The 24,233-nt window shown below is 41.1% G+C and overlaps 1 protein-coding gene across 1 annotated transcript in view; it reads right to left on the bottom strand.

Moving 5' to 3' along the window:
- Nucleotides 1-5,020: 5,020 nt before the first annotated feature.
- The window catches only part of LOC119737690 (ankyrin repeat domain-containing protein 27-like), a 46,376-nt gene continuing 27,163 nt past the window's right edge, over nucleotides 5,021-24,233 (bottom strand). The window contains exons 23-24 of the mRNA XM_038212226.1: nucleotides 16,904-17,079; nucleotides 5,021-6,525 (exon numbers count right to left, since the gene is read on the bottom strand). Coding sequence (XP_038068154.1) covers nucleotides 5,428-6,525; nucleotides 16,904-17,079 — 1,274 coding nt within the window. The 3' untranslated portion in view covers nucleotides 5,021-5,427. The remainder of the gene's footprint in view (nucleotides 6,526-16,903; nucleotides 17,080-24,233) is intronic.

The raw sequence follows: 24,233 nt of genomic DNA, 5'->3' as shown, positions 1-24,233 counted from the left end.
AAGCAATAATGTTGAAGAGGTACCCACACTGACGGACAAAGGCTCAACGCATTGACACAACTGATGGGGGGGGGGGGGGGCAGTGCCGGTTGAGGCCTGAGTGCAAACATGCTCAGAATTTGAAAATGCCTGAACAATGAAACTCATTTAGTGCCACTCCAGGTAAGGAGGCCTCTTTGCAGTCCCTTTTGACCACTTCGCTATAGTGTCCCTGAGGAAGAGAGTTAACCACAATTTTTATTTTTTCCTCTTAAGGCAGAGATGTTTTGAGTGGTGTCCCCTCCTAAGTGAACACTATTGTGGTATAGAGTTCGCACATACCCTCATATTAACGCAAAGCGTAGTTAGTTACGTACTTTGTGGACATACATCAAGCACTTGGAGGTTCCATTGTCAATTATCATTGAAAAAGTTAAAGCAACCATCCAGTCAGTCTCACAGAGAGTTTGCGCGATCGTTAGATCGACCATCATCAGCACAAAACCATACCATGCTTCATTTACGACCACTTTAGCATTCAGCTAAACGGATGCACCTTGATAATGCACAATTCATACACGATCGCTATCTGAAGACATAAACGGAATGACGACTTGGCAATCTTTGTGCACAAGATCACATTTTTTTTCATCGCCAGGCAAGTCGCACTCGGAGACGGGCGAATTGCCACTCAGGAACCCATGTACATGTACATTCTTCCCCATTTTCCGTTTCAGGATCGATCCATATGACGTCCTGGGGTTGCTTCAGCATCAGAGAATGTAATGTGCCCAGGCAAGCGTGCAGTGATTTGTTTTTTTTTCGTTGATTTATTTATTTATTTTTTTTTTCACCTTTTCGTTCGCATGAAAAAAAAAGCCGGTTCATAGTCGATAATGTGAACGCGGACGTTATTTTGCGACATCACGAATTCGCAAACGTTCAACACATTTCAACTCCGGCGAATTTCGTAACGAATGTTCCGAGACTTTCAAATTCGCTTCGCATTTGCGGCAAGTACGAACTGCGGCTTCAAGTCAGATGTTTTGACAAAACAAGGCTGTTCGTATCTTTAACGAGAATGCGAGCGCCAATCAAATCCCATGTCAGATACAAGTCACTCAACACAATTCGCGTTCTTTTTCCGCCGCCCTAAAAGAAAATTTGGTTATGAATCTGACCGTGCTTACAGTCTTTACAGACCGACACATTGGCGACTACGAAATGTATGGACCTGCTAAATGATTTCGCCTATATTATGTTATAGGCCTTCACTTGAAAAGCAACGACACTGCTCGTAAATTGAATTTTGACAATGCAGTTAATATATCCATTAACTATAATTATTTCATGTCAGAAGACGTACTAATATAATGAGGGTGCATTTCCAGTACCATTTTACCCATTCTTGTAAAGTTGCCTCAATGAGCGGTGCGCAATCGAGCATGGGACGAGCATGCGTGTCAGGTGCCAAATGCAAAGCTGTCACGGGAACAAGCTGGGCACGTAAGGTTAAGCCGCTTCATAAGACATCACGGCCGTTGTAAAGTTTGGCTAGACGGGATGATACAATTGAGGCATTACGAAACCGCACACTGAACAATAACGCATGTAAATCTGAATGAAGTTACAATGTGGGTAGGTGTATATGTACACCCACATTCTTTTATTCTTTCTTGAAGGACTCATAATAATGTGAAATTTCAGAATAAAAAAAAAAATGAGCACAATGATAAGTGAAAAATGCTAAGGCCGCATTCGAATTACTTGGGTTCGGCCGTCTGTAACACACACGTGTCTAATTAAGAGAACATGGGTCGAGCCACTTCCATAGGCGCGTGTTTAATTGCAATCTGAAGCCAAGTATTGAAGTACATGTAATTCGAACGTGGCTTCATTTTGATTATATGTTCACGAAAACAGCTCTTCCAATGTTTACCATACCGGGATGTAATTTGTCAATACATTCAATCTCGTATTTCTTTTTCTGAATTAAAAATGACCATCGACCTGAATTCTGTATTCACTTTGGCTAAGGCCAAAAAAAAATTGTCTCCGGTTTCTGGTATGGAAATTGCCCAAAAAGTGGTGCGGCGACGCGGTTTTTTTTTTTTTTACTTGTTTTTTTTGCTTCAAATGTCGGCTGAAGACTGCAAATGGTGCCCGACTAAACTTAGTGCAAATATTATGGGAGACCAGAGAGGCCACATAAAGCTAATTCTCGATCATAACCCCATCTAAAAACACGTTAAAATTGTGCAGCAGCAGGATTCCAGTCAAACCAGTGATTTTGGCGGTTTTGAGACATCATCTTTCATTGGAAAAAAAAACGTTTTCATATTGCCGACGCGCATGGCTACGGCGACGCGCGCGCATACCAGAAACCGGAGACTTTTTTTTTTGGCCTAATGAACATTCAATACAGGTGCAGACAGAAATTCAAACCTAGAATTTTTTTTTTTTGAACAAACATTTGTTCATTGATTCGACATATACTGTCGTTAATTATTGTAATTAATAAGTCCAGCCACTACGCAGTGGTAGACAATATATATTTGCATAAATTACGATATTTACATCTTATTGCACCTATACAATGAATATTCATCTGTTTAAAATTAAGTATCTAACCATTCTGAAGACTATTTTCCCTGTCGTAAAGACTAAGAACAGCAAATGGTACAAGAAGGCATTATACAAGCACCAAAATGTAAATTAGTTGGGCTGTTTGTGTTTAGCGATACTTTTGTAGAAATAATGCTAGGCCTATATCAGAATATTAGCCTAATGATAAAATTTTTTAAAAAGTTTCTTTATATGTGATTAGGTGAATATCGATTACAACCCCAGCAGTTAAAGGCGCGGATTCAGAAGGGGGGGGGGGCGGGTTCTGACACACACAAAAAGACCAATTACAACAATGTAACAATGTGCATTACCTGTAATGTGTCGGCCTGTCCGCAACAATCGGACATGAAACAAAACTGACGGGCCTTAAACCCCCCTGCAAAAAATCTTGGATCCGCCCCTGAGTTATACACAGCCCTGAGGTGAGTACACAAGCCATGAGAGAGTTTTTTATAGAAGGTCAGGGGTTCGAGTCCCGCCTAACTAAACGGTAAACTCTATATACAACAGCAATAAGGGGACAATTACTTCTTTCAACGAGACGGAGTAATGCCTTAATAATATAAAATGCCATTCGTGTGAAAGACGCGTATAACTGTATAATGCGTTCGAGTTTGAAAGTACAAGTGTGTACAATTTTTTTAAAACAAGTTTGTTTAGAAATTCTAAGGCAGCTAAGGCCAAGTACTTATGCAAAAGCTTATAAGGCCAAACAAAATAATGTCGGTCTCTGGTCAGCGCGCGCGTCTATTTTAATCATGCGCGTCAATCTTTTTTTTTCCAAAATGTTCCGCGGTAGCTCCAACAGCGCCCTCTATTGCCGCACCTCCTCATTTTTTTTTTACCAAAGAGCACCAAGGAATGGGAAATTGCACCAAGGCAAATGACCGAGAGCACCAAGGCAAATTATGGAGGACACCAATGTACATGAGGACACCAAAAAAGCAAAATAGTACCCCACCTTGTCTGTACAATCGAAGCTTGAAGAAAAAAAAAAAGCGGCGTCCCCGCGTCAATTCCGGAAGTTTGGTCTGACCAGAGACTGAATATTTTTTTTTTGGCCTTATGGTGATTTTTGTTTTAGATGAAGTACAAATTAAAGGGAGAAAAAGAAGAAAACTGTAAGAAAGATCATTTTGACATTTTTTCAGCTACATTTAGAAAACAAACAGGGAAAATATCTTTTAGGTTAAAAGCAAATATTTGTTGATCAAATAAAATGACTGATAACTGCACACTTGTTAGTCTTTCATTAATATCACTACGAGATAATAGGCAGGATTTGAGCGTAAAAAAAGAGTGAACCAAAGCTGTAAAATGACATCAAAATAAATTGCTTTCTTGAAATATAAAAGAGAAAGAAAGATGCCAGTGCATTTTTATGCATGCTCCTCTTTCAGCCATTTTGGTTCGAACTAATCTTTCAAGCGGGAAGAATTCCGTACACGGACATCATTAAGTTTTCCCTGCAGTGAACTATCAGCCATTAGAAAGTGATTACATGTCCTAGAAAGTCAAATTTAGCAGGGAAAATATTGAAGCATTAACTGAGAAAACATTTTGAATTTTTCAGACCACTCTCATCATAATAGGTTTAGTCCACAGGGTGTCAAGTGATGTCTAGGTATGGAACTCGTTCCTTTCAAGTTTGATAATTCGTTCCTTTCTTAGAAATTACCTTTTTGGCAAGTATTTGTTCTTATTTGAACGCTCATCATTATCATCACATTTTGCGCAAAAGATACTATTTCATTTAAAAACCGTTTACGCAATGCGAAACTGAACAAAATATAAAAACTCAGACGAATGAAATAAAAGTATCTTACAATACTGCCCAACTTCAAAACCTCTGAATCAATATTGCAATCAAATTGCTGTGTACAAGATAATTTCCAAATAATTTGAAGGAAACAGTCACAGTTAACTTTGGATCTGTTTTGAATTATTATGCAAATTAAGGCAATTCATATATTTGTCAATATCTATAGAGGATCTTTTATGAATATATACATAAATGTACAAAATAGAGACATTCCTTCTCTGAGATCATAACAAAACTGTTCAGTGAGCTACATCCAAATACAAATAAATTTACTATTGTTTTCTCAACCTAAATAAGGTCACTTCTTCAAACGGGGGTTTCAGCTTATTCAAGACAAAATGTAAACAAAACGAAATACTCAAATTTGAGAATTTCGTGAGGATAAAATTTAAAGGATTTCCTCCCACACTGTACACATGTATGCATGTATACGATGAACTCAGCACCAAGAAAAAAGGGGGAAAAAGAGGGGGGAAAACCTAACATTTTTTTTAAGTTGCTTTCCTCTTTATCAATATAATCTTTGGCAATGTGTTTGAATTTTGGTTAAAAAACTTCAATTTTTATACATTTACTACACGAATGCCATAATCCACTTTGAAGTGTCATTTTCAAAAATGACCTCCAGGAAGATTTTTTTTCAGGTTAAACATGCAAGTTATGCATTGCAAGTAAAATAATGTAATCAGCAAATGCAAACTATTGTCAGGGGGGACGCCTGAAATACGTTATTGATGAACCCCCAACCAGCTCAGTAGGCTAAACTGCACCTTCCATGGTACACAATGAATTCAAATGCAAAACAGCATTCGATCAAGATATTCCAACCTTTATTTAACAAGTTAACACAGGGAGTGTACGACTCTTTCCTGCTCCTATTAAATATTAATAATAACTTCAATACATGCAGTTGAATATATTTGTGCCTTTAGAAAAGATCTCTACCCAGCATGTGACAATTAGTCGGAGCCTGATCAAACGATTCTTAATTTTTGAATTTAGCTGATATGGCCGTCCTGGTTTAGCGGCTCCATGCAATCAATTTCAGAGTCTGTCAGTGGAGTGCTTAACAGAGCCTCTTGCTGTTGCTCTAAACGTTTGGCATCAGTGAGATCCTGATCCAAGTCCCCTCTCAACACCTCCGCAAAGCCTGTCTTCTCGAGGTCTCCCGATCCGCACGTTGGTTCCGAGGACGGCGCAGCCTCGGCGTACGCGTTCATGCTCAACGTCAGCGAGGTCATCTGGTCCAGGCTGATGTTGGAACCGACGCGCCGGTGCCCCGGCGAGGGCGGTGTGATGTGCGCGTGGGCCATCACATCCTGCATCTCTGTCGGAGAAGAGGGCGCTTGAGTAGAGCTCCCGGTTGCATCTTCACTCGAAGGCGTCGGACCATCTGGGCCTGAAGTCTTTACATCATCCTCTGAAACCACTGGTTCTGATTCTGCTTCAGTATCATCGCTCAATTCTGCAGTGCGAGTCTTGTCTCTAACACTGAGCACTTGTTCATTGTTAATATCTCTATCTTTCATCTCCTGGGTCCCCAAATGACTTCTTGGCTCACCAGGATCAGGCTCGGTCTCAGATTCCGCAAATGAAATGATAGACTTGTATTTCTTTGCAGCATTTGCCCGGGGTCTGTCCTCGGGCACTGCATGTTCTTGGAGTGGGCTTGGCTCATCAATGGCCGCGCGACTACCCTCAGTTATCTCGCTATCTTCATGACTACTCCTGACGTTTTCAGTGGTCAGGGCAACGAATTGGTTGGGCTCATTTAGGACGTCAGGATTTAGTGGTCCCAACGCTGTCTGTTTCAAGCCATTGTCACTTGTCGTCTCTTCTCCCTGATCAGAAATTGAAACCCCATCAGCTGATGTTGCTTGTGTCCCCTCAGCTATCCCATCGATGCTGCCCCTATCTCCACCTACATCGGGACTCTCCTCTGAAACCCCCGTATTTCCTGCAATCCAGCCTTCGACGCCTTGACGGGGTGGCTCGGCCTCGTCAAGTGAGGGTGCTCTAATGATACGCCGGGGCTGGCTCTTGTCCACGGTGCTGACGTGCCTCAGTTTGTTGTGATCAAAGTGCTGGATGTGATACTGCATAAATGATAAAAAAAAAAAAAAAACAGCAAAGTGAAAACACTGGCTGGTCATTTAATTACCCGTTCTTGACAAGTATGATGGATTCATCCCTGTATAATCGTTTCACCTCTGGATGATGGGTTCATGGCATTTTGTGTAATTGGCTTTTCACAGACGGCTTGAATCACCTGAGCTCATACATCATTAACAGAGATGCCATACACATTAAGCTCCCAATGGCATGCTCACTGGTGAAAAGTGAAACCACTGCAATTGTTTTTATTGAGTTTGCCAACTTCCTGTAAGGCTTTGATTTCAGTAGATGTTAAGTCCCTGACTTAGGAGGTTCCAGCTCCAGATGGGGACACAGGCAAGGCCTAAGTTTGGAAAAGCCCCCCCCCCCCCCCCCAGTCTGAGTATCGGCCCTTCTTCACGGAGCCCTATCTATCTCCGGTCAAACGTCTGACATATCCTGACATGCAAATTTATGCAAGCCGCACGCCAGCCAATCGGAGTCGACTTTACTAAATCGTGACGTCATTTCTTTCCCAAATCAGGACTAACGTTGTGATTGGTCAGTTCGAATGCAGTGTTTTGTAATACAACAGCCGGGAGTGCATTCGCGTAACATGATAACGAGCGCCGGGCGCCGTGACAGTTTTTTTTATCCATGTCTATGACACGCAACGGGTGGATGACCGAAGACCCGATAGACCTAGGTATAGAAAGCGCCTGCTGATTGGTCAAAATCTAGGAAGTCAAGAGGCGGGTTCTTGCCTAATTAATCACCGAACTTGTTCGCGCATAATAGACCACGGCATTCACCGTGGTCCATTACACAAACTTTTGTTAAAATTTGTTAAAATTTTCATGCCCGAGTTTTTGAAAGTTGCACCATTGAAGATAAGTTGTCAAGTGGAATTGTTCTTTTTTCCATTAAATTACGAGTAAGTAATAGATTGAATAAGTTTCACATTTAAAAATTGGGGCCCACTCCAATGTCATAGTAGTAGTATTTGCACAGTGTTATTCAGACAGTATAGCCAATGAAATGCATACTATCTTATTTTTCGACACCAAGAGTGTAGTAAGTTGTTCTTTTTTTTTCCCGGTTTGTCTTTTCTTTTCTATTTTCTTTGAAAATTTTTAAAAAATGCATTGCCAGGAAAATTCCATTCAATTCACAGAGCAGAGAAAAAAAAACTTGTAAACTTGTTAACTTTAAACTAGGTTGAAGTGAAATTTATACATTCCAAGAAAAAAATATTTTGTTTTTTTTGGGGGGGGACAGGAGGGATAATTCACAAAATCAAGTCAAAAGATTTTGCCAAGTTCCAGCTCACAGGGACACTCGTGTGCACTTACCAGTGGGCCCTCTCCCACTTTGCAAATTGTACAACCGTCCGTGCCTGCTTCCCATGAGTAGAGACGTGACAAGGAAGTAAAAAAAAAAAAAACCCAACCCATGGTTTTGCAAGATATAATTTCCCCACTGATATTATATTAAACCTCACTTAGCGTAATGAATTTGCCAGGGATCCAGTGTAAACATGCCGTGAGAGCACTGACCGACTGCCCCAGCGAACCGCTATCGATTTAAGACCTTAAGGGAAGATGGGGGAGGATGGGGGAGGACGGGGGGGGGGGGGGGGGGGGGGGGGGGGGGGGGGGGGGGGGGGGGGAGGAGGAGATGACCCTCCACAGCAGGAGCCAGAATCACTCCCGTCAGATCAAACCAGTCACCAACCAACCATAGGCAAAATAAAATTACAAAAAATTTCAATATCATAATACCGTTGTTTCCCCCAAACGAAATGACACTCTGCAGGGATCGGAATTCGGTTGTGTTTACCAAAGCAGTTCACTGTCCTACTCTGCATTCATTAGTTACATATGGGTGCCATATTCCAATTTCATTCTCTTCTTTCTTGTACTCCAGAGGCTCACACATCAGTCGTCTTCAATTGCTTTCGGATTGCTCCCCTGCATAGATTTCTTATTAAGTTGAGTTCTTCTCGCCTGTGTCCTGCTGTTCTTCATGCATTATTTCAGACCTCATTTTTAATTCATGACTTTTGCAAATGAGCCCTTGTATTTAATAATGAAATGTGATCGGTCACGATTTCCAATAGGGGCAAAATACGCATCACTTTAATATGACAAGCTGATTTATAGAAGATGGGGCTTTGCCTTGCCCGCTTTGCGGGGGCGGCAACTTCACAGCCTGACGCCCGCCAATCATCCAGCGAGCCAGCCAGCCAGCAAGCCTTGCCTTTAAGCCAACCAGCTAGCATGCCAGCCAGCTAGCCAAATCAGCCAGCCAGCCAGCCAACCACCTAGCATGCTAGCCAGTCAGCCAAACAGCCTGCCAGCTAGCCAGCCAGCCAACTAGCCCGCCAGCCAGCTAGCCAGCCAGCCATCAAGCCAACCACCTAGCATGCTAGCCAGTCAGTCAAACAGCCTGCCAGCTAGCCAGCCAGTCTGCCAGCCAGCTAGCCCGCCAGCCAGCTAGCCAGCCAGCCATCAAGCCAACCACCTAGCATGCTAGCCAGTCAGTCAAACAGCCTGCCAGCTAGCCAGCCAGCCTGCCAGCCAGCTTTGCCCGCCGGGGAGCTAGCCAGCCAGCCATTAAGCCAACCACCTAGCATGCTAGCCAGTCAGTCAAACAGCCTGCCAGCTAGCCAGCCAGTCTGCCAGCCAGCTAGCCAGCCAGCCATCAAGCCAAACAGATAGCATGCCAGCCTGTCTGTCAAACGGCGAGCCAGTCAGCCAGTCAGCCAGCCAGCCAGCCTGCCAGCCAGCCAGCCTGCCAGCCAGCTCCCCTGTGGGGAGCTAGCCAGCCAGCCATCAAGCCAACCAGATAGCAGGCCAGCCTGTCTGTCAAACGGCGAGCCAGTCAGCCAGCCTGCCAGCCAGCCAGCAACAAACCAATGAATTAATAATTAAGAAAAAATTCAGATTTACTCGATGAATCACATCGCATGTACTTTTATGACCGAGGGCCACCTGGAACTGCCTAAGCAAAGAATCCATCTATAAAAAGCACATCACCATCCATAAAAAAACCCACATTGATCAAGCTTTAATATCTAACCTCCAGATAACCAAACGCCTGTATTCCTGGCTACGCAATGACAAGGATATATAGCACTTCCCATCATCAACAGATTGATATCATCATCACAGGTCAGATTGCTGCTAATCACATACACCCCGGCTCAAATCGAGCTCAATTCTGACACAGCGTTCTGTGTGGAACTTGCACCCGACTCCTACTAATAGAGACCATCAGAAATAATGTGGGTATGTGAGATGCTTAAAAGTTCTTGATTACAGTTTGTGTGATAACTATTTCACCGGGGGTAAGTGCAGTGTTGCCAGCTAGACCACTTTTTTTTTTGGGGGGGGGGGGGGTTGACAACAAATTAGCCGACAGGCCATCCCCGCTAAAAAGGTAGACAGGATTTTCTCTAGGGAACCCGGCATCTGTACCCCCACATACATGTCCTTCACATCAATGACACATGAATGAACCTGTTCATGTACTGTATGTATCTACATGTGCACATGTACATGTATATCTGACCATTTTGTACACTGCCAATGCAGGGTGTCTCAAAAAAAGGTAACCCAACTTGAAAGGGTTATTATGGCCAGACTTTTTGTTTACAAGCAAGAAGCATGGTATCATCTTAAAGCTGAAGCTGTGCGCTTTTCAATGATACCTTGGGTTATATTCGCTTTTCAACGATACCTTGGGTCACATGTGGTTGAGGCTGGTTCCATGTGTTTCATACTTTCTCACATTGGCCCAGATTGTTTTCTTTGCTGGTGGTTCTCGGTCTGGCAATGCTTCTCCAAAAGCATCCTGTGTAGCCTGCAAACTTCTTGGTTCATGCCATTTCTTGACCACAGAGATTCTCTGTTCTGCTGTTAGCTGAACCATTAAAACAACCTGAGGTTTACACACTGTCTAAAAGCTAGAATGGCATGTAAAAGTGAACCAACTACATTTGTGCACCACAACTTCAAGACAATGGTGCTCCATGATGCGTGACCCTTGAATATAACCCAAGGTATCATTGAAAAGCGCACAGCTTCAGCTTTAAGATGATACCATGCTTCTTGGCTGTAAACAAATAGTCTGGCCATAATAACCCTTTCAAGTTGGGTTACCTTTTTTTGAGACACCCTGTAGGCTGTAGTGTGCCTTGTGTAATCATCATGATACAAAATGGTGATGTGTACTTGTATGTCAAATAATGTATACGTACATTTTGTACATGTCTCCTGAGAGAAGGACTTTGACAAACTTATGAGGGTTTTTTAATGAAAAGGATAATTTAATAACAAAGCTTGTGCCTTGCAAGACATACATGTACGTGTCTAGGTATTGAATATCCACAGACCTTTATTTCCAAGGTATTGTTCACTAAAAGGTAATAAACAACCATTACAAACATCAAGTAACAAAACCACCAAATGATTATGAAATACCTTACTTGACAGTGAGTGAATAATAGTTTCAAACATCCTGTGAAATATAGCACCTGGTATGCTGTCATTTTTAAGAAAAGTGGATTTTTTGTATCAATTTCCAATGAACCGACCATTCTTGGAAAAATCGAATTTTTTTTCAAATACTTCCCCAATTTTAGTCAACATTTCCGGATCACTTTTCATACAAACTGCTGTACACCCGCTCATGTTCGGAGTTTCCGTGTCCGAGTGACATCATTTTATAGTAAAATTCCTCCTCTTCAAGTTAAAACCAAATATGTTCACACAGACTCAACATAAGGGAAATAAATCATGTCTTTTGTACAGGACTGAACCCGACAGTCCAGATCATGCACGCTGCGCTACCTGGTACATGTACAATTCATCATTCACGGCGCGCTCAGCGCGCGTGTCGTGTGTCACGCCCTCATCATGTAAACTACACACAAAACTGCATCGTGTGCATGGCTGATCAGCAACTGTCTCAAGCGGGGATAGCAATATTTCGGCGAATACAGCAATTCAGTTAATTCAAAAGTCCAAATCATATACTCAGTGATACTCGAGATTATGCCATTACAAGACAACCAAATATAGTGAAGAAAAAATGACAAATGTTGACAACGTTCAACAAGAAACCAGACTTTTGCCTTTACGCACTTCCTTTCACAGGTCAGTAACAAAACATGCGAATATTTCGCCGAACTGCATCGTGGGTAATGTTTAAGCGATTTCAAAAATTTCTTTTCCCCGACAATTGCAAATGATACACCTTCAAATTGGTGAAAAAAATCTCGGACAAAAAGTTTGGTTACACTTGAATTAAATTGTATTTAATCACGTGATCCAGAACTGTCGATGGTCCGTAACTGTCGCACTCACTGAAGTTCATTTACGTTTTCACTCAATTGTTTTAATTCAAAAGCCACCAACCTCCCAAATATTCCAACAGCCCTTAACCACAAAATGGTTTGTGTAAAATGCCAAACCGCAGTGTCAGTTCATCCACAGAACAGAAGACTCTAGAGAATGTATGTATACATGATTGCCACCGGGGCATTCTTGCGAATACCCACGATTCATGAAATCAATGCTGAGAAAACCAAAGCTGTGGGGTGATGTTATTCTTACTGATGAAGTTGTCAAAACACTATTGATGAAGAGTACAAATAACTTAGGTAATTCTGCACCATCCAAAAAATTCACTTTTGAATGAGACACCGAGTTATGAAATATTTTGACATTTTTGTGGACCGACAACAAGTCATTTTTTTTTTTTTTTGCACTAGAGAGATGCAAAAACAACCAAAAATAAAAGACTGTATTGGAGGGGTATAGGTGCCCCTTCATGCAGTATTTTTGTTAAAATAAAGCATGCAAATTTAAAACTCATGGGAAGAACCAACCAAAATAAATCATTTGAAGAGCACAGAGAGATCGACTTCAAAACTGGACAAATTGTGCAACCTGCTCAAAGTGCTCAAGTTATTCATAGTGACAATAATGACAAACGGCGGACCGTGAATTACCCAAATCCTCCACTTTGCAATAAACCTCCGACTGTCCATATGCCCACTGCTTTGACCACTTGTCTCGGTCACTTTTCTGCGGATTGACTGCATAAGACAGCTTCCAAACTTGCGAGTCAAAAAAAAAAAACCGGCAATAATTCCAGTCAGGACAGAGCCCCATGTTGCCCTCCAGCTACAATTGACGTGCAAATCTTATTCAGGGCATTGTTCCGTTTTTAACCATTCCTTCCCTTTTTTCCCCTTTCCCTTAATTCGCACATTTTCACTCTGCAAACATTGCCCCTGGCAATCCCAGGGAGACCGGGGACTGTATAAGCCGGAGACTTCAGAGGGAGCAGGGTTCATGGTATATATGGCAACATCGGATAGGCCGCTGATTAGGGATTTATTGCCAATCGTTTCGCTGAGCTTCAAAGTTCAAAGGCACTGCTGAAATCCCTCCGAACGATTGCTACTCTCGCTTTACCAATCTGATTCCTACAGGTCCTTGGAAATTATGGGACCATTTCGGTCGTCTATGAAGTGGATAAAAATATCATGTTGCTCTTCCTTTGTTAAAGGGAAGATACAACATTTGCAAACATCAAAAAACGAAATGATCAAATTATCACAAAATACCTTTCTAGATTGTTAGGGAACGACAGTCTAAAGCATCCTGTAAAATCGTGGCTCCTGGTGTGCTGACATTTTCAAGAAAAGTTGTATTTTTCGAACGCTGGTCGGCCGACCAGCGTTGGAGAAAATTTTCTTTTTTTTTCAAAAAATGCTCCTAATTTTTCATATTTAGTTATTCCACATTTTCTTTGCAGTTGACTACACACTTGTGAAGTGGTAAAATTCTACTAGACTGATTCTCTGAACTTACAATTCCCCGAAGTCTATAAATTGTTCGGTTTCACCTTAAGTGGGGTCAGAGAACCAGACTATAAGAACATGTTTGGTTTTCTTGGTTTTTCCAGCATCTACAAGCCAAAACGTGAAACAAGTCAGTTTAACAATATTTGCTATGACATACTAATCCTCCAAATCCATTTATTCCTGAAAATTGCAGCAAAAGCAAATGTTATACATTCCCTTTACAAAAAATGTTTCAGGATTGCCAAGCAAGTAAGTTAACATGTTAATGTTGCACATGCATATTCAAAATTTACGGGACAGGGACTTCCAGAAAAAGAAAGCAGGATTCAAGGGAATGAGATTGTGACGGGTACAATGTACATTTAAAGCTATAGTCCATCATTTGTAATTAGTGCATTTTGTTCGTTTGAAGCAACAAACGTGTTCAAAATCTAATGAAGGATACTGAACAACTTACTTGATGAAGTTTCAGCTCAGCTTCAGCTGTATATTCCGAGAAAAACAGCATTCTAAGATCTCAATTTTAAATCAAAAGTTACTGAATCATGTTTTGAATTGTTTTGAATTACAGCTATACGCGACGTCGCGCACTGATCCGACGAATTATAACAACCGCGCGCGCGTGTGCGTCGTTCCAATACTTGTGCGCGCTGCGCTGAATAACAAAACGAACTACTAATTTAAATTTTCCTACGGTGCTTCTTAAGAATCACCGTTGGAAATGCCTTCTTTCGTTGATTACTTCAAAATGACAGCTTCCCAGAAAGAATAATTTCACAGGGAGTTTAGTCCCCTTACTATCTTTCAACCAAGTTTGTTTTTCAACAATAATTACGCCAGTTACTTTTCGGATGGCTGCAAATGATGGACTATAGCTATAATTGAAATGTTGCTGCCTTGGGCAGAATGCTGCATTGTGTCTTTTTTCAGGGGCATTAATCCTGAAGGGGGATGGGAAGGATACAACTCTCCCCACTCACGCTGTGTGGTTGTGGTAATTCTCTGCTTTTGATCGGAATAAATGTTTCTGAAAATTGAATTGAAACTGAATTGAATTGTGGGGCGGGGATGGAAATGCACATTTGGATGCTCTGTTGTCAACATGATCACGCAAAGAGTTACGGCACATGTTAATGTTAATGTCCGGGAAAATGTCAGGTTTCAAGTCGATGGAACAATTTTACACCTACATGTACATGTACCGGTAGTGTACGGGAAACATGAAAAAAGGTACAAACAAACATTGTACATGTTTTGTACAAGAATAGGGAAAGTGGGATTGGCTTGACAAGTAACTCTTTGAGACTCACATTCTACATACTGAACTAAAAGTGGTGGGCAGCCGTGTAAGTCAGGCAGAATCAAATGGAAAAGTAATTAGGTAGCACTTTAAAAGACTATTACTAGAGTGAAAATATGCATTAAGCTTTCGTAGCTACAACTACTTCATCAGATGCAACGAAGAGGTTTATACAGGGGTACATGTACAGTAAAAACAGAGGGTGGTGATCAATCGACAGAGGATGATGGACTAACACAATTCCTTATGACTATTGAGCCCATTGGCTCACTGTCTCCAATAGACCATTATCATGTTGCGGCCATTTGGATTTTTCCCATTCAAGTCAATGTAGCCAAAGCAATGCTGGAAGAAAAATAGTCTGGTTCCTTTTTGCACAAAAAACCCATTATCATTCAGTGCTGCTATTGGATACAGGGAACATGACTGAAATGGTGGCAGCATGATAAAGGTCTATGACCATGATGAGTACATTGTATATATCAGCCACTGTATGCAGATTAAATACACATTTCAACAGGAAAGACGGCCATTTTCACATCACTCATGACTCCCCCCCCCCCCCTCCCCCAATCCCTTCTCTATCCAGCCATAACCCCTGTAGGTACCGGTAATTTATTCTCAATTGTTCTGGTGTGTTCAAAATCTGGAGACACAAAAACAAAATGTGTGCAGTGCATCTAACAGCTGTAATTTACAATTCAACTTTGCATTCTGATGAGCGAACCTGCATTGTAAAGAACGCTACACACAGAAGCACTGAAGAAGAAAGTCATGTAATTATAGGGCAGTTGAAGGTAATATCGTGGCTCAAACTTGATTAATAAAATTCCCGTCGCCGTGCGCCGTTGGGCTATTTCAGCCCTAATCAAAGGGGGGGGGGGGGGCCTGGGGTCCATGCTTCACGCCGTTCACACCTACCTTTGGCTTATTAGCGAGCCATCAGCACCTGTCTAATTGCATCAGGCTATTCTTGGTGGAGTCTCCCAATCCGATTTGAGTCCCCGGGATTTTTAGAAATATTTTTTTCTTTCTTTTTTTGTCGCCCGCCTCGGGGAGTTTTGGTTGGACGGCCTGTTGGCCGGTCATCACAACTCACCGTTGAAATCACTGACACTTAATTTCTACACAAAAGGATTTCTGCCTGCAGTTTTCTCTCTTTCTGCTGGGGAAGTGATGCGGTAATTGACGAGGTTATTTTCCAGGAAGTGGTTTCTATTTTGGGACAGCGATCTTGGAAACGATGTACACCGTGCAGTGTTTCGAAACATGTTAGGCGGTGTCGCCTTTGCGCTTCGCTGACAAATTTACAAATGCTTGAATACAGACATAGTACTTACGCCTGAGTGCACAAATGTCTTTCAATGCATGACATTGCAAAAGCTCTTAAAATAATTCAAAAATCCAGAAGACTCTTTTGTCAAGTCTAAAAAATCAATTGCTCCTTGTAAAATTTATGTATATAACTGGGCATGTTAATGCACAAGACATGTACTTACATACTTTAGATGAAAATAAAACCTGACAATATTGGGGTTTTTTTTAATAGCTAAACTATGTCAAATATAAGATTTATTTGAGGTACTTATACAATTCACTTATATATTTTTTTATAAGCTGTAAAAAGAAATTGAATGGAGCAGGGTTTGAACCCTGCTTCAGCCAATTTATTTGTTCAACTTTTAAGAACTGCACCTGGTAACTTTCCCTTTGTGATTTACATGAACAAAAATACAACTTTTGAATGAGATATTAACCCAAACCACCACCCCCCCCCCAAAAAAAAATCACTCAAAATCCAAAGAAGAAAAAAATAGTTAAAAGCAGAAGAGAAAAGTGTCCAAAGTTTCAGCTCAGTGGATATGACACTTTTTGAGAAAACAGTGAAATACCATACACAACCTTTGATCCCCAAACACGATTTTGTTAATAGAACTCTTTATTTCCAACAATCAGTCCATTGACTGAAGGTTAGAATTTCCCGATTTCTTCTAAATGACAGCAAGCCAGACAGAATAATTTCACGGGAAGTGTAGTACCAGTGGGATCTTTTACCCAAATAAGCTTTTTTGATTATAATTCGCTAGGTTACTTTTGGGATAAATGCAAATGATCCCATGTGCCTTTAACAAAATGAGTTGTGAGAAATGTGAGACAATGTAATTTGGTTCAAATCCAACGAGGTCTTACTCAAACGTCTTACCTGGTGCTTCATCCATGCAGGCAAGGGCTCGCTCTTGTCTTGGGTGATGGAGCGACGCAATCTCCGGGCTTTGTCAAAGGCTCTCACCGACTGATTGAGGGCTTGGAGCTGCTGCATCTCCATGCTGGCCGAGGACAGGAAGAGATCTTTGGGGCTGACATGCCTCGGCAGGGACCCTGTTGAAATCAGGGAGTGAACAAAATAAGAAAGGGAATGGAGAGAAAGATGGAACAGGGATGTTAAAGGGAATATACAACGTTTGCTTTTGCTGTAATTTTCAGAAAAAGATGGATTTGGTGGGTTAGAATTTTATAGTAAATATCGTTACATTGAAGTTTTTGTGCTCATAGATGCTGGGAAAAACCAAGAAAACCAATAATGTTCCTGCAGTCTGGTTCCCTGACCCCTCTTAAGATGAAACAGAGCAATTTATAGACGTCCATCTGGAAATTGTAAGGTCGGGGAAACAGTCTAGCTGGCTTGCACCCATTCACGGTCGTGATTGCAAACAAAATATGGACTAAACAAATTTGGTAAATTGGGGGCAGTACATGTACATGTACATGTACATGTAGTTGAATATATAAGTCAGAAATATGTGTGTGCAGTTTCCAATATGGTGTTGGAATTTGCCAGGATGGGTATGGTTCCTAGTAAATCATGCTAGGGAGTTATGGTTAATATTTTAGGTGCCCCAACAGTTCTGAGCAATGTATGAAAAAACAAATAATTATCACCCTATTACATCCATAACTTCCTCCTCGTGTACATGTACATATTTCAGAAAAAAATTATGTGTTTAAACTAAGACAAGATTCACAAGAAGCTAAATAATTAAACACAAATTGTGGCTCTCTTTTTCCTTCCCTTACATTTAAATTTGTTTTCTTCAAATTATCAAAGAAACCATACGTGACAAGGTAATTTTAAAAGCAGATTTTAAATGAACTAAAACATTTGACAGGAACAGGATTAAAACTTGTGTCTCTTGTTTCCAACAACAGAAATTCTCAGTAGAGCTAATGTACACATCTCTTGAACTTGTCAATCACAAGTTCCTCGCAACTTCTGACGTGTCGCCGTTCAAAGTCGTTAGCATTCCGGTCAATTCTCTCAAAACAGCCTCACGCTCCGGATCGTTTTTCTCCTGGAGAGAACGCTTCCTGTCCCCATGCCAACCATTTGCATTGGCATTTGACCAATCAAATTAAAAAAAAAAAATTGCTCAAGTTGGCAATCAAGCAAGGGTTGCCGAGAAGCGGTGCTCGACTGCCCAATAATCCGTCATGACAGTCATGATCTCGCAAAGCAAACCTTCGAGGGTTTGAACTTATCACTCCGAGACTTATGATCAATGCAACCCCTCTAGGGGGTTGAACATGCTCAGCCCCAGAAGAGGTGGGGGGGAGGTTTCATTGGAATTCTATCCACAAGCACGACAAGCATCAACGCCCACTTAGAACAGGAGCTCAAAAAGGGCAGGCGATATCGATTTGGGCCCTACTGCGGTCACACAATGCCATAATGGCGTTAATGTACAATTAATCCTGACGGTAAAGCACAAAACCCCTCGGGCCGGAGAACAGATGGGGGTGGGGGAAAGGGAAGGGATGTGATGTGACCGCAAGCAACATTTAGCTTGCTGGTTGTGACATGACAAGTGCTATATAACCACCATATTTGCACAAGACTCAAAACAAGCTTTTACTTGAAAAATAAGGAGCATTTACCGACTAGTGTCCGCAGGGCAGGTTTTTGAGGTGACAGAAAAGAGACAACAGCACTACTTTACAGTGACAGCTTGAAGAATGCTTGAGACAGGAAAATGAGGCCAAGCGATTGTGAAGTTTTATATCATGGGTGTCGGGAGTGCTTGCTTGGAAATACAGACGTAGATGTACAGGGTGTCTAAAAAAAAAGACTCAGTTCGCTATTTTATCATTTTTACAAATGATTCTACAAGGCTTGAAATAAAAATAGCACTTTGTTTACTTTGCGGTAAGTTCTGAATTTAGACTGCAAAATATGGTGTTGGAATTTTCTTTGTAATTTAAGACTGCTTTTGTTTTTCATTCAGCTTAAATATAGTAAAAATGGTTCCAACGTAAGCTTTTTCTTATTGCTCAATTCACCATGTGAACCTTTAAATCCTATCTAATTTAACTTCCTCTCCCTCCAGTACATGTACCAGGTACTCTGAATTTAAAACACAAGTTTCTATGTACATGTATGAGAACTGCGCAATCCGACACATCTATCTTTAGAGGCTTTTTTGTTTTAGATCCTCTTTTTTTTTCAGAGGTGCACATCAGCAATTTCAATTACCTGTGACCGAATGCAAACCCCTCTTTTCAGCAAGCTGCTGACAGGAGCTCAGACAGAGGCGGCTATAAGACAGCGAGAGTGGCTGGTTGATCGCAACGATCCCTGTCAGCGTGACAAGGATCGCTGAAGATCAATGCGATAACACCGCCAACGGAGTCCTCCAAAGCCGCCATTTACAGACAGGAGAACCCTTACTCTATAAATCCACAAAGGGAGAGGATATATAGGAGGTTTTGGGGGGAAACGCTGAGGCAGTACGACAGACGCAATTTATCGGCCTCTTTGCAAGCCAAGTGCAGCATCAACATGGTACTCTCTCTTCTCAAATAGACTGATTGCTTGCGATAGCTCGGAAGCTCTCGGGAAGCTTGCTATTCACAATTGCTGCGCAAATAGGCTACATGTACAATGACATGCCCTTTTTTTTTCTTCCGACACCTTTTTGTTACTGCCGATGTCACTGGATTGCACTTAGTAGCTACAAATATTGCAACAACATCGACATGTAAACTTAACTGACTCTCCTTAAAACCCTCCTATGCAAACATACACTCTGTGCCAAGTAGTCCTTTCAGTCAAAATCAAAGAAGTGACTATTTTCAAAAGTTAAAAATTCCAGCCTACATAAAGCAGGATTGACTGGCTTGGACTGTTTATGCAACTTGATACAGCTATGCTTTGACTGTAGGTGATTGATAAGCCAGCTGTGACCACAACTTGCCTGCTTTGTTTGTTGACCCAGTTTGACTAGCCACAGTGTTTGCTTGAGATATGATCTGACTGCTGGTGACTAGCCTTTGCTAAAAGTATAGCAGGGGAAGTGGAAGTGAAATTTGACTGTATGTGACTGGTCCCAATGTAATTTTTAAAAGTAATCCTTGAAATTTCCAAGGTATGTATATTTGGCACACCACTCAAAGAAAAGGTCTTGTTGTCCCCTTTTATTTGATACCACATTTGAGGTTGTGATGCTTACAAGTAGTTCTGGAGATGTCACACATTTTTCTTGTTTTCAGGTATGTCCACTTTTGCACTGAATTGCCCGTACATGGACAATGTCATGTACATGTACACAGTCATATCTATATAGAGCAAGGCAACTTTCTGTATGGTACAGTTCATTGCTACTGCTTAAAGCTACAGTCTATCATTTGTAGCCATCCAACAAGTACTGACGTAATTATTGTTGAAAACATACTTGGTTGAAAGAAAGTAAGAGGACCAAACTCCCTGTAAAATTATTCGTTCTGGCAAGCTGTCATTTTGAAGAACTCAACGAAGGCCTTTCCAACAGATTGTCTAAAGACGCACCATTGGAAATTTCCGCACGGTTGCTATAATTCGTCGGATCGGTGCGCGTCATCGCGTAGCTGCAATCGGCTCAGTAAGAACGTGTCTCGGACACTGAATTCAGGCCCAATTCAAAACATGATTCAGCAAATTTTGATTTGAAATCAAGATCCTATAATGCTGGTTTTTTTCCTCAAAATTTACAGCTGAAGCTGAGCTGAAACTTCATCAGGTTAGTTGTTTAGCACCCTTCTTTAGATTTTGAGCACGTTTGTTGCTTCCAACGAACAAAATGCACAAATTAAAAAAGATGGACTGTACCTTTAAATGAACAGAATCAAACAACTATTGCATCTTGTTGGATTTTGGTGGAGTAACAGTTGCAGACTGGCAAAATCTTAGATTGTCAGGCATAAGGTCAAGAAAGAACAGTCCCCTACTACAAACTGTACAAAATAACACATAGCCAGCCAGTGAAAAGTTCATGAGAGCTACAGTACATGCAGATGTAGCCTGGGGATAAGTACGCAAAACACGTCAGCCCACGCTGAAACCATAAAGTCCTCCTCATGTACAAAATATGACAAATATACATTTTCCGTCATGCAAACCCCCTAGGTACCCCGGTACGTGTATGTCAGGGATTTGGTTTTAATTAATGGCCTGAGGAATGTTACGCCTAATGTGCCTGGACGGTAATCAAAGTCAGAAACTTGACATACTGGAATTGGCGAGCGTGAGCATGACGGATCTTTAAAAACTGGACACACTCTAAGCCTCGGGGGACTGCTAAACTATAACCTGTTTGCTGTCTTGCTGATGTTACAATTATACAATCCATGTTTCGATTTTTTTCTTTTACAGGTAGGGTCAATTGCAATATCTGTCACTGTCACCGATACTCTGTGTATCAAAAGTAAAGTTGTCAAACTGGGCTTAGACTCAAGATCCAATCCATGTTTCATTTTTTTTTTTTTTTTTTTTTACAGGAAGGGTCAATTGCAATATCTATCACTGTCACCGATACTCTATCAAAAGTAAAGTTGTCAAATTGGGCTTAGACTCAAGATACACCAAACTACCTGTAGTTGGTGACGTGTCGACTATGAATGGTACTTTATTACGTTATTCTGTTTAGCAGGGGGGAAAAAATGGATTTTAAAAGTAGAAGTGCCCTTTTGAATTTGAATATATCATGTATTTTTGTACAAAAAGAGACTTCAAATCTGAAATCCGAAAAGAAAATGAGTTCAATATTGCGGATTGCACCCTTAGTAGTTTTAAAACAAAGAAATGTAAAACAAAAGCAATCTTTCAACGGCTTCCCTTTTTTGATGACATGGTTGATGGCCTATTACTAAAAGTCCTTAATTGGGTAAAAATGGCATCAAATTGACGTGCTATTCAGAAGCACACCTCTCAGATTCTGATATTCTCATACATTGTAATTTAAACCTTATTGGTACAATGTAATGTAACTTCTAAACATAACCATAACTCTATGAAGTGAGCATTTTCTGTACAGTCACATGCCTTTTTAAACAGCTACATGTATGTAGTCACCAACATTTAGATCATATTTCAGGCAAACACTGAAACTAGTCGAATGCAGTCAATGGACCAAAAAACCCAGGCAAGTTGTAAGCACAGCTGTCTTATCAATCACCTGCAGTCAAAGCATAGCTGTATCAAGCCAGTCAATCCTGCTTTATGTAGGCTTGGAGCTCTTGACTGTTGAAAATAGTCACATGATTGGTTGTGATTCACAGGACTACCGGTACTTGGCACAGAATGTACGCGTGCATGTTTGCATTTATAAGAGGGTTTTAACTTCAGTAGCACCTGTCATGCCTGTCCTACGTTGCTGCACATTGTATTCTCTGATGAATGTATCCATGAAACCGAACAGTGCTGGGGCACTTTGGGTCGGTTCAGCATGTACATTGTACAGGGAGTAAAAAGCAGGGCGGTTTGGGGCAGTACAACTGAGCTATCAGCCAGAAATATCAACCCTGGCATAACCTTTGTTTATTGTAATATCTATCACTGTCTTTTTGTACAAAAAGAGACGTCAAATATGAAATCCGAAAAGAAAATGAGTTCTAATATAATATTAGTGTAACAATATGTAATTTTTAAAGGTTTTTCATATACGTTTTTGTTTTTTGTTTTTGTTTTTGTTAATGATTGTTAAGCGCCTTGAACGTCATTTTGAAGGATTTGGCACTATATAAGAATATTATTATTATTTGTATCTACCGGTAGCTATTTGTAACTCATTTGTCGGGATCCTTTTGCCTCAGTACAACAATCAGCCGTCAATTCTTCACCTTGAACTTGTGCTGCACTATGAAAGTTTCTAATACTAACTGACAATGTTTTTTTTCTTGCTGCCAATGATGTATCTGATACGTCAATGTCTGACACATCGAGCAGGAAATATTAAATACAGCAGTGAGACTTTATTGACAATGATATTGGAGGATTATTCAGTTGTCTGGCATTAGATGTCTATTAGGCCTAATGTCTATACTCAATGCAGAGGGTCTACCTGAAATACCCCCACATGTACTTTAACAATGGAGAATTGTTCAAGAACTGAGAATCATCAGATTTGCATAGATGAATAAAACTGCCTTCCTGCTAAAAATGGTTTGGATACATGTACTGTGTAGTACAGTACAACCTGCTCATTGGTTCAGGAACGGTTCAAATAAGTTTATACACGTATGTAAGTGTTTTCTAACACATGTTCAGAGTAGAAGGGGCGACATTAGCATTTGATAAACAAGCGTGAGTGTGCACAATAAGCTGTGGCCATGTTGCAAGAAGTCTAGCATGAAAGGCTCGCATGAAATCGGTCAATCAATCGATATCCCTGCCATAGCTAAAAAATGTGACACCGAAAAATGTGACACCGATGGCACATGTGGAACACAATACTTTTGGTCAATTTTCAGGGCCGACAGACCAACCACCAAGTGACATGTAGAGGCTCCTGCCAGAGCTTAATAACTGACCAAAACAAAAATATTTTCTTCCCTTTCTCTTGAGCATTGTCAAAATCAAGAAGTCCACAATTTGAAATGTCTTTACAACTTTCTGTTTATAAACATTTGATATTGCTTTAAAGCTGGTTCATGTACATGTACATGTATATCCCTGGTTTGCTGAAAAACTCCATTTCATTAAATTCGCTGAACTTAGGTACATCTACGAAATTAAATTTGAAAAAATCTTTCTGGCCACCACACCAACCCTAAAACAGCAGACATACATATGTACCATTATCCAGAGCAAGCTAAACAGGACTTAACCCAAAGAGTTATCATATGGGAGCCTTGTGTGGCTTCATGAATTTCACATCAGCATCCTGCTGATCTGAAATGGATGCATTTAATGTATTATCCGCCACGCTCCTCACGTCCCTCTCATGATTGCCGGCAGATGATACTCCACGTCCCATTAAAACACCCCCAGGGGTGCTCCTCTTCATTAAAAAATGGAATCAAAAGGGAATCAGGCCGGGGAACATTACGCAGCTATGTGCACCCCCAGGAGGCTGCGCGGCCTACTAGATTAGCATCTTGGGCCCTGGGACACATGGAGCAGCTAGGCTGAAAATGCTAAAAAAAAGCAGCTGAGAGCCATGCCCACATGGCTCTGCTTGCCGTTAGCAAACTCTCCACTCTTACTGCAGCTGAACATTCCATGA

This window comes from Patiria miniata, unplaced genomic scaffold (assembly GCF_015706575.1).
Source record: "Patiria miniata isolate m_02_andy unplaced genomic scaffold, ASM1570657v1 HiC_scaffold_3, whole genome shotgun sequence".
Classification (NCBI taxonomy): Eukaryota; Metazoa; Echinodermata; class Asteroidea; order Valvatida; family Asterinidae; genus Patiria; species Patiria miniata.
The sequence above is the reverse complement of the archived record's forward strand: the minus strand, read 5'-3'. Positions and strand labels throughout refer to the sequence as shown.